The sequence below is a fragment of the Buteo buteo genome, chromosome 2, assembly GCF_964188355.1.
Source record: "Buteo buteo chromosome 2, bButBut1.hap1.1, whole genome shotgun sequence".
Lineage (NCBI taxonomy): Eukaryota > Metazoa > Chordata > Aves > Accipitriformes > Accipitridae > Buteo > Buteo buteo.
In genome coordinates this window covers 79,738,880-79,748,847 of record NC_134172.1, presented here as the reverse complement: position 1 = coordinate 79,748,847, position 9,968 = coordinate 79,738,880, and the positions used below count along the sequence as shown (strand labels likewise).

The 9,968-nt window shown below is 70.6% G+C and overlaps 1 protein-coding gene across 1 annotated transcript; it reads right to left on the bottom strand.

Annotated features, from left to right (window-relative positions):
* Window positions 1-6,677: 6,677 nt before the first annotated feature.
* LOC142028791 (uncharacterized) lies at window positions 6,678-9,479 on the bottom strand. The gene is made up of 4 exons (XM_075022637.1): window positions 9,167-9,479; window positions 8,881-9,021; window positions 8,585-8,728; window positions 6,678-6,986 (listed from the first exon to the last, which is right to left on the bottom strand). The coding sequence occupies exons 1-4, from the start codon at window positions 9,477-9,479 to the stop codon at window positions 6,976-6,978; spliced, it is 609 nt and encodes a 202-aa protein (XP_074878738.1). The 3' UTR covers window positions 6,678-6,975.
* Window positions 9,480-9,968: the final 489 nt, after the last annotated feature.

Below are 9,968 nucleotides of genomic sequence, written 5' to 3'. Positions count from 1 at the left end.
GTGGTGGCTCTGAGCGGAGGCTGTGGATGCTCATCACTTGCACGGAAAGAGGAGGAGACATAGAAAGAAGGACGGGGGTAGATTGTGTCCCTGGAGCAGGGAGGGTGCGGGATGCGCGGGCAGAGCCGCCTCAGCAGCCCCCAGCACGGGGCTCCAGCGCGGTCATGGTGCGGGGACCTCGCTGGGGAGGGAGGGCCAGGATGCCCCTATGGGGTTGGTGCCAAGGGCACCCCGGGCTCTGTCCCCGCTGGGCTCAGCCAGGTGGGGGGACGTGCTCCCCAGTGCAAGGGCCTGACCTTGCAGAGAGGCTGGCGTGCAGACGTGGCCGCAGCCGTTGCTGCAGCACTTGTGGCCCCAGGGACACTCCTCGTCGAAGCTGCACAGGTCCAGGCACGTCCCTGCCTCCCTGGGGATGGGGCACACTCCCATTCTGCCTGCAAGGCAAGCACCCGGCTGGGGGGCACCCGGCTCAGGGCACCCCACCGTGGGGCACCTCGGGGTGGCCCCGCATGGCTCCCGGGGAGCCTGGCTGGCTCTCACCTCCGGGGATGTCCATGCAGACGCGGCCGCAGCCGGTGCTGGTGCACCTCTGTCCCTGGGGACACTGCAAGTCGGCCTCGCACTCCTCCACGCACGGGCTGCCGGTCCTGTCCCGGCTCTCTGCAGGGGCACGGTGACCCGTTGTCACCCGGCCACCCTCGGGGGGCTGACGGCCACCTGCCCCTAGACTGGCTGCTCCCGCTACCTCTGGGCACAGCCAGGCACTCCCAGCCGCAGCCGGTGTCGCAGCACTTCTCCTCTCGCCGGCAGATGCTGTCATCCAGGCACTGGCTCCCGCGCCTGCGCCGGGGGTCCCAGCACGGCTCTGCCCGGGGACACTCCCCGGGGTGCTCTGTGGGAGAAGGGGACCCGGGCGAGGACGTGGGGTCCCAGCCCCGCTCGTGTGCCACTGCCCTGTGCCGGCGGCCGGGTTGCCCGCGCTCACCTCGGGCAGGGCGGGTGCAGCGCATGGCACAGCCGGAGAAGCAGCACTTCTCCTGCCGGGGACAGTCCCTGTCGTGGGCGCAGGAGTCCTCCTCCGCGCATGGCTCCAGCGTCTGCCGCGGCTTCACCTTCGGGCACTCGCCGGGTTTGTCTGAGAGGGGCAGGAAGGGGCAGCAGGGGCAGAACCCCCACCGCGCTGCGGGGACCCACCTTCCCAGAGCCTCGGGGCACCCTGATGGCTGCAGCCCAGGGGTTCCGAGCGCCTGCCCTGCAGCAGCACCGTCCCACAACCTGCCCCGCAGGAGGTTTGCCAGCATGCCCGGTGTCATGCGGCACCGCTGTTCCGGTGACTATCTCCTCACCTCGTTCGGGGGCCGAGCACACGTGGCCACATCTGCTGCTGCAGCACTTCTCGGCCCCCGGGCACTGCCAGTCCCCAGCGCAGGCGGTGCCGCACGGGGCTGCAGCGGTCGGTGCCTCCTCGGCCAGGGGGCAGATGCCTGGTTTCTCTGGGGGCAGGGGGCAGCAGGGCTGGGGGGCAACAGCAGGTCTCCCTCACCCAAACCCGCAGCCCCCAGAGCTGGGGGGGACCCCTGCCCACTGCTTCCTTGCCTCTACCCTGCCCGGCGTGGGGCCGAGCGGCTCGCACCTCGGGACGGGGGCAGGCAGGCATAGTCACAGCCGTGCAGGCAGCACTTCTCCTCACCGGGGCACTCGGCGTCGTGCCAGCACCAGGCTCTGCAGTCGTAACTGGGGAACAGCCCGGCACGGGCCGGGCAGAAGCCAGCCTTCCCTGCAGGGCATGGTGCGGGGTGGCTGCAGTGCCCCGGGGTGGCTGCACGGACCCACACCGCAGCCCTGACGCCCCCGTGGGGCACACAAGCCCCCTCGGCACCGCAGCCCCCTCAGCACCGCGGGCACCTCGGCACCACGGCCCCGGGCGCACCAGGCACCGCAGCACGGCTCTGCCCTGTGGCAATGCTGCGGCATCTCCTCCCACAGGAACCATGAGGCTGGCACCAGACCCCTCTGCTGTGGGGCATGAGGGCCGCGGAGAGGAGCTGCCCTTGCCCCCATTGTTCGCCATATTCAGCCATCCCCTATGTCCCACCTTGGTGCTTGGCGCTGCACAACTCTGCACACCGGCCACCGCAGCACATCTCCCCGCTGCCGCAGTCTCCGTCATTCCGGCACCTCATGCCCTCCTGCCAGGCTGGCGTGGCCGTAGGGACCCCTGTGAGGCAGCTGGCTTGTGGCTGCACGTAGGGATGCCAACGGGAACCGGGACGCATCCGTCCCCACCGTCAGTCCTGGGCGCCCACCCGGCCCCGCTCCACACCCTCCTGCCCTGGCCCTCACTGGGACAGCAGCTGAGGAGGCAGCGTGGCACCGCATGGCTCCTGCCCCAGCCGCGGCACTCACCTGCTGCCTCGGTGCGGCACTCAGGGCTGCACCGGTGCTGGCAGCATGTCTCCGGGCGCAGGCAGTCCCCGTCTCCACGGCAGCTCTTCCCCTGGCGCCGCTCTGTAATGCAGGCAGCAGTGGGGCTGGGGCAGCGTCTGCCCTGCACGTGCCAAGGGGTCCCAACTGCGGTGCGGGGCAGCTCGGCACCGGGAACCCGGAGGCGGCCAGGGTGCAGGTCCCCACAGTCTTTCCCTCCTGCTTCACCGGGGTCCCCGTCCTCTTGGCTCCCGGCACTGCTCAGAGGCACAGCGATGGGTACCAGGGGTGGGCAGAGCTGTCGAAGCTCCGGGGCGACTCCCACCCACCTCACCTTGGCTGTGTGCGTGGCACTCCTGGCTGCACCGTTGGTGACAGCACACCTTGGATGGGGGACAGTCCTGGTCCTGGCGGCACCTCCGCTGGTGGTGCGGCTGCGGGGTGGCCGGGGCAGGGCTGGCATCCTCTGATGGGCTGGCATCACCCCTGGTCCCTGAGCCACGGCCCTGCCCGCGCTGCCCGTCCTGTCCCGTCTCACTGGCTGGGGCTGCCGGCAGGCACCGGCTGCCACAGCTGCTGTTGCAGCATTTCTGCGCGTCGGGGCAGTCGCTGTCGCCTCGGCACTGCTCCCAGCACAGCCCTGCCGTCCCCGGCTGTGCCGTGGGGCATTTCCCGGGTTTGGGTGGGTCTGGCAGAGCAGAGCGGGTGTGAGGCTTCAGCATCCCCAACCAGCTGCCCTGCCTGCCCCGGGGCTCCTGGGTCCCTCACCGTGGTCCACGCACTCCCGGTGCCCAGCAGCCGCGTCCCAGCGTTGGGTTTCTCTGGCAGCTACCAGGAGCTGCCGGTGTAGGGGAAGCGGCGTGTGGCCACCCCAGGAGCCCATGGTGGCGGGGAGGTGGCAAATGTCTACAGCACGGAGGGGCTCCACGGCCATGCCGCGGTGAGCTGGGGGTCTCCTTCTGCCGTGCTCCCAGCCGGCCCCGCGGAGGCCTTACCCTGCACCGGCTCCAAGCAGGCAGGACCACAGCCCAGCGGGCAGCACTTCTGCGCTCCCAGGCAGTCCTTGTCCTCCAGGCAGGGGAAGGAGCAGGGGTAAAAGACCCCCTCGGGGGCTGCCGCCGGGCAGGCGCCGGGTTTCTCTGCAACACCGAGTGGCGTGGGGCTGAGAGGTGAGGCTGCACCAGCGGCGTCCTGGGGCAGCGCCGGGAAACCTGCCCCTGCCAGACCCCTCTGTCTGACCCCGGCTGGACCCTGCCACGTGCCCCGTCCCGGACCCCTCCACATGCCCCGTGCCGGCCTTGGGAGCCGTGGGCAGGAGGCTGCCAGCAGCGCACGAAGAACTGCTCCGTGGTGATGGAGACAGCACAAGGATGGGGACAGTGATGGAGGAGAAGGGTGCCGGCTGCCCCAGGACAGAGGTGGTGCTGGTGGCCATGCCGCGGTGCCGTACCTTTTGCCGGGAGGGTGCAGCGGAGCTGGCACTCCCGGGGGCAGCACTTGTGCCAGCCAGGGCAGCTGGAGTCGTTGGCGCAGAGGGGGGGCTCCAGGCGCAGGCAGCGCGTGAAGTCCTGCGGGCACCTCCCCGGCTTCTGGGGCTCCCCTGCGGTAGGATGGTGGCGTCAGGGCAGCACCAGGCAGCAGATTTCCTCGTCTTCTGTCCCCAGGGAGCAGGCTGTGGGTCCCCCCTGCAGGGGTCAGGGGACCGAAGTGGGGAGTGCAGCCTCGGGGGGCAAGATCTTGGCAGGAGCTCAGCCTCTCAGGGCCCTGGCTTACACGCACTGGCACGGCAGCGCCTGGCTGATGGCAATGCCGGGGCTGCCAGGCAGAGCCTGGGGTGCAGGCAGTCCTGCTGCTGTGGCAGGAGAGGGACTGGTTGGAGAATGGCTGGAGACTCCCCTGCAACACGGCCCCGGGGCTGCCGTACCCCCACACTGAGACCTGCACGGCACAGCCTGGCACGGCACGGGGCTGTGTGTGCCCTCACAAGGCAGCGAGTGCCACAAAGAGCGTTGCTGGCCCTGCCAGGGAGAAGCCAGCACTGAGCCAGCACCGGCTGGAGGTCAGGATCCATCCCTGAGCATCCTGCTGCCCTGTGCATCCTCCCTGCAAGTGGCATGCTCCTCGCTGCTGGCGCCCCCTCCTCCTCTTCTTCCTCCTCCTCCTCCTCCTGGCACCCTATGCTCATCTCGGCCACACTGGGAAAATCGGGACAGCCCTGCCTTTGGCACAAGCGTGGGCGAGCTCCAGCTGGCACCTGTGCCTGACTCCTGCCCACAAACCGGGAGATTCCGCGGGAGCAGCAGTTTCTGCAAACACCCCTTGCCGGCTCCGGGCAGGGCTGCACTGTTTGGGCTGCAAACAGAGACGCTGCCGGGAGGTTTCACTCCAAACAGCAGCTGTTTGGTTAAAACAAAGAAGGAACCCGGACGTTGTCTTGGGGCCGGCAGAGCAGTACTGCACCTGGGCACAACCGCCCCCGGCATCGCCCCCACGGCAGGGGCGCCCCGGCACTGGGGGTCTGTGCCCAGGAAGCGGCACCCACAGCCCGGGGCCCCTCCGCCGGGGTTTAGGTCCGTCCCCGGGGTTGGGGGCTGCGTGCAAGGGTGGGGAAGGGATGGGCGGTGTGAGGAGCAGAGCCCAGACACTGCAGGGACGCAGGTGCGGGGGTCCGTGCAGCCCCGTCCCCCTGCCCAGCCCCTGCCAGCACCCTCCTTGCTCCCTCCTTCGCCACACAGCCCCCGCTCTGCCCAGAGACCCCTCCTCAGTGCCGGACCAGGCGCTGGGGTCTGCGGGCACAGATGTCCCAAATCCAGGTCTGCCAGTGTCGGTGTGGGGCTGCCCAGCGAGGCCGGGAGGGTCCCTGCCGCACCCCTGGGTGCCGGCAGCTGCTGTGCACGCAGGGTGCAGGGGATGCACATGGGGGTGCAGGGTACGCACACGTGCCCATGCAGCCCAGGGTGGGAGCGGGGTCCCTGAGGCAGCGGGGCTGTGGCGCAGGCACTGCAGCTTGCCGGGACGTGGTGCCCACCAGCATGTGCCGGGCAGGGACAGAAGGGACATGGCAGGGGCTCAGGGGGGCCGGGGTGCAAGGAGCTGGCCCCAGGATACCTGTGCCTGGCAGCTGCCGGCTTTGCTTGCTGGTACTCACCACCTTTCTCCAGTGCAGTGCCCGGGTCTGCCCTGAGGATGAGGAGCCCCAGGAGGAGGAAAACCCCCGGCCTCATGGTGCTGCCGGGGATGTCGCGTGTGTCCGGAGCTGAGCCGGGGCCAGGTTTAAAGTCTCTGGCGGGGGTGCCCAGGCAGCTGAAGCCGGGGCTGCCAGCCGTGGCATGCTGGCCATGCCACAGGCAGGAGGGGCAGGAGGAGGGGCAGTTCCCAGAACCCGCTGGTGCCCCGCCAGCCATCCCGCTTATCTCCGGCCGAGCCGTGCTTTTGGGTCAGGGCGACCCGCGGGGCTGGGGAGGGCAGCTGGGGTCGGGCAGCTGCTGTCCCCTGCAGCGCACAGCCCCGTCCCTGCCGCAGCCGATTGCGACCCCCTGCCCGGGTTTCCCTCCAGCCCTGCTTGCCCCTCGCCTCCCTGGGGCGGGGGCCGTGGACAGACCCCATGGCTTGGTCCCGGTGCTGCAGCGGGAGCAGCCAAAGGGGCTCTGCCACCATGGTGCGTCCCCGCAGCCGTGGCTTGGCTCAGCCAGGCGTAGCCTCCGTGCATGGGGCTGCTCAGGATCCGGCACCACGAGCTGGGAGAGGTGTCCCGGGCCAGCTCAGCGTCCCAGCACGGTGATGGGGCTGGGCTGGGACCGGGGAGCGAGCAGGTCCTGCCGTGGTCCCCTGGCACACGGGTGCTGCTCCCTGCCCCCTTCCCTGTCCCAGTGCTTCATCTACCCCACCCGTGACTGCTTTTCCAACCAGGTTTTCACACTTTGGGATGCAAATGAGCCCTTCCTCGGCGCAAGGAATCCGAGGGAACTGGTTTCTGCACTCCAGTCCCTGACTGCTGAGGGGACGTCAGAGCGGCCCCTGGACCTGGTGGGACGGTCACCACGGGGCTGGAGGGCACCCGCATGGAAACGGGAACCTCTCCCTGCCCCAGGGCAGCGCCTGCCTGCAGGGGCTGGGTGCCTGCCTGCACCTCCCTGCCTGTGCGCAGCCCAGGGCTGCCCGCGCTTCCCGGGAACCTGCAGCAGAGCACAGGGATGGCGATCCAGAGCAGAAAGCGGCCATGTGCCGGTTTATTCTGTTTCAGTGCTGTGAAGCGGCTGGAGCTGACGGGGATTCAGCCTTGGCCTGGCGTGGGGTGGTGCGGGGGGTGCGCAGCCCTTGGTGGCATGGCTGGGAGGGGCTGGGGGCGTCGGGGACCCTGGCCAGGGCCCATCAGATCAATGCCGGTGCCATCTTGCCAGCGGTGCGGAGGGTCCGGCGCAGGGACGGGCGCGGGGGTGGCAGGCGCTGCCGGCAGCAGCACCTCTTTGCTCACCCACAGGGGTGCGATGGCAGCGGGTTGAGGAGCGGCCCCGAAACAGCAGCTCCTGGTGCAGCCCTTCCCGGCCAGGGCTAGGCTGTGCCTGGAAGAGACAGACGAAGGGGTCAGTGCAGGATGGGTGCTCCCGCCCTGAGGGATGGGGGCCACTGGCGTGCCCCCACCCTGGGCACCCCTCAGTCCCCTCCAGGCTGGACCTGCTGCTGCAGCGGTGAGACCTGCACGGTGCCCCCGGGCTGCTGGGACCCAGGAGGTGGCAGGCTGGGGGGGGGCCTTACCCCGCAGCGGGGGGACGCATGCCCGGCCGCAGCCCCGCAGGCAGCACTTCTGGCCAGGGGGGCATTCCTTGTCCTGCAGGCACAGGAGGAGGCACTCGGCCGCCTGGTCACCATCAGGCACGGGGGGACAGAGCCCGGGTCGCGCTGGCACACCAAGAGAAAGAGGGGTGAGGGTCTCACCTCTAGTGGGCAGGGCACCCCTCCGGGGTGGGGGAGCTGCCTTGCCTGCAGGGGGTGAGCCCCTCGCCCAGCTCCTGCCCCATGGGGACAGCAGACGGGTGTCCGTACTCCCATTGACCACTCGGAGGGTTGTGGCAAGGGGCAGCCCCGAGGGAGGGTGGGTACAGCCAAGGGGGTGCCGGCCCTGGCCTGGAGGGCTCAGCCTGGGACAGGTCAGGGAGGGGACGCGGGGGGTCTCAGCCCCACAGGGCGCCGGTGGCTTTACCGTCGGTGGGCGGTTTGCAGACGTGGCCGCAGCCGGTGGTGCAGCACTTGGCGGCCCCGGGGCAATCGCCGTCGGTGTCACAGAGCTCCAGGCAGGGTCCCAGGGAGCCCCGCAGCGCCACGGGGCACGTGCCGGCCTTGGCTGCGGCACGGCGGGACCCTGGTGACAAAGGGGACCACTGCTGTGCCGGGATCCTGCTTCCCCCAGCCTCGCTCCTGGCACAGCCTCCGCCGCCATCCTGCCCCCGTCTTACCCTCATCCTGCCCCCCATCCTGTCCCCATCCTCCCCCCCAGAGCCCCATGCTGCCCTCAGCCGCTCACCTCACACCCACACCAGTCTGACCCAGTGAGACCAGGCACAGCTCGGTACGGGACGGCAGCTGGAGCAGTGAGGGACAACCCTGGCTGCAGTCCTCGCCAGCACCCAGCCCGAATGGGTTGCAGGAGCGGAGTGTCAGGAAGGGCATACAGGAGGGGGGCGCAGGATGGGGTGCAGCCCCGTGCCCACCCAGGGCCATCGCCCACCCATCACGGAGGAGCTGGGCGCAGGGATCCCTTCCCGCAGCGCCCCGAGGGCCTGCTCCTGCCCAGGGGCTCACGATGGCCAGGGCTGCGCCCAGGGTGGGTGTACGGCACTGGGAGCCGCAGCCGGCGGCACACGCTGCCCGGGGCCGGGACGGCTGCCACCGGCTGCACGCTCGGCCAGGCATGGCCGCTGGGGCTTCTCCGGCAGCATGGCAGGGCACACGCCGGGCTTCGCAGGGGAGGAAGAGCCGTGCTACCACCAGTGCGGCTGCGGGGTGGCCGCGGGGTGGCCGCGGGGCGGCCATGGGGCAGCCATGGGCAGTGATGGGGGAGCACACGCTTGGGAGGGGGGATGCGGGTCTGGCGAGCCCCAGCCCCAGGGGGAGCGGAGCCTGCGGGCACCCAGCCCCCGGAGGAGGGATGGTGGGGCTGTACCTCTGTCCGGGGGGGCACAGGCCAGCCCGCAGCCGGAGAAGCAGCACTTGCGGTCCCCGGGGCAGTCCCGGTCATCGGCACAGCGGTTGGGGCAGGCGGCGGTGCTCCTCTGGGCGCGCTTCCGCGGGCAGAGGCCGGGTTTGGCTGGAGAAGAGGGGAGGCTTGGGGCTCGGCGTGCAGCCGGCCTGGCCCCACAGTGCCCGCGGCTTTCCCACGGAGTGATGGGGGGCTGCGGACCCGGGGGGGCTGTCCCGTGGCATCCTCAGCCCAGCATGGGGACACCCAGTCTGCCTTACCTGGCTCGGCGTGCACGCAGCGGGCGCAGCAGCTGCGGGTGCAGCACTTCTCCCCGGGGCTGCACGCGGTGTCGTTGTGGCAGCTCATCCCACACCGTGCCACGCTGGCACTGCCGGCGCGGGGGCAGTAGCCCGGGCTCTCTGCAGAGGGAGATGCTCCGTGCGGCCACGTGCCCAGGGAGTGGGGTTCGCACCAAAGGCACCCCACACAGGCACCGGCCCCCACCCGCATCCCACCCATCGCCCGGTCCCGGCGCTGGTATCTCTCGTGGGGAGCCGGCGGTACCTGTGGTGGGGAGGAGGCAGGTCCTGACCTGCCCGCTCTGGCAGCACTTCTCGGCACCGGGGCAGCTGTGGTCGGAGAGGCAGTACAGCCTGGGGGGGCGTGGGGGTCCGCTCCCCCCCGCCGGGCACTCGCCTGCTTTGCCGGGGACGGGCAGGATGGTGGGGGGCCAGCGTCTCCGCGGCGCCCGGCGCGGTGCTGGGGTGACCGCGGGGGCAGTGCTCCGGTACCCAGGACGGTGCTGCTGGGCCAGGGTAGGCAGCAGCTCCGCCAACAGTGCCAGGAGTGCCAGGAGAAGGGTGCGCTCGCCTGGCATCGTGCTGCTGTCGGGGAGCCGTGCTGCTGGGCCCACTGGCTGGGATTTAAACCGTGCCGGGGTGGGGGCTGGCCGAACCGAGCTGCTCCTTCCCACGGCAGCACTGTATCAGGACCGTGGGAGCGCTGCGCACGAACAATCCAGCTCGGGGGAGACTCCCGGGGCAGCGCTGGGCTCGCGGCCCGTGGCTGACGCATCCTCCACAGCACGGCCTTTCCAGGTCACCGGTGACCCGCGAGCAGCCGGGACGGGGGGACGGGCAGCGCTCCCAGAGCCCCAGTGCCTGCGGTCCCCACTGGCGAGCAGGGATGGGACACAAGGAAGCAGTGTCCTGTCCCCGGTCTTCAATGTCCACCCGGTCCTCGCTGGTGAGCATCACTGGTCGCCTCCCAGCACACACGGAGCGGGGAGAGCTGCTGCGGAGAGCCGTGGTGCTGAGCTGGGGTGCACCGGCTTGCGCCCACACCGGAGGGAGAGGGGGAACTGGCA

Bases quoted from the DNA above. Each gene is read 5' to 3' on its own strand.
- LOC142028791 (XM_075022637.1), bottom strand. From the start codon at position 9,479: ATGCCAGGCGAGCGCACCCTTCTCCTGGCACTCCTGGCACTGTTGGCG. The intron at 9,022-9,166 runs GTACCGCCGGCT...CTCCCTCTGCAG, and splicing joins CTGCCTCCTCCCCACCACAG to AGAGCCCGGGCTACTGCCCC. The intron at 8,729-8,880 runs GTAAGGCAGACT...CCTCTTCTCCAG, and splicing joins CTGCGTGCACGCCGAGCCAG to CCAAACCCGGCCTCTGCCCG.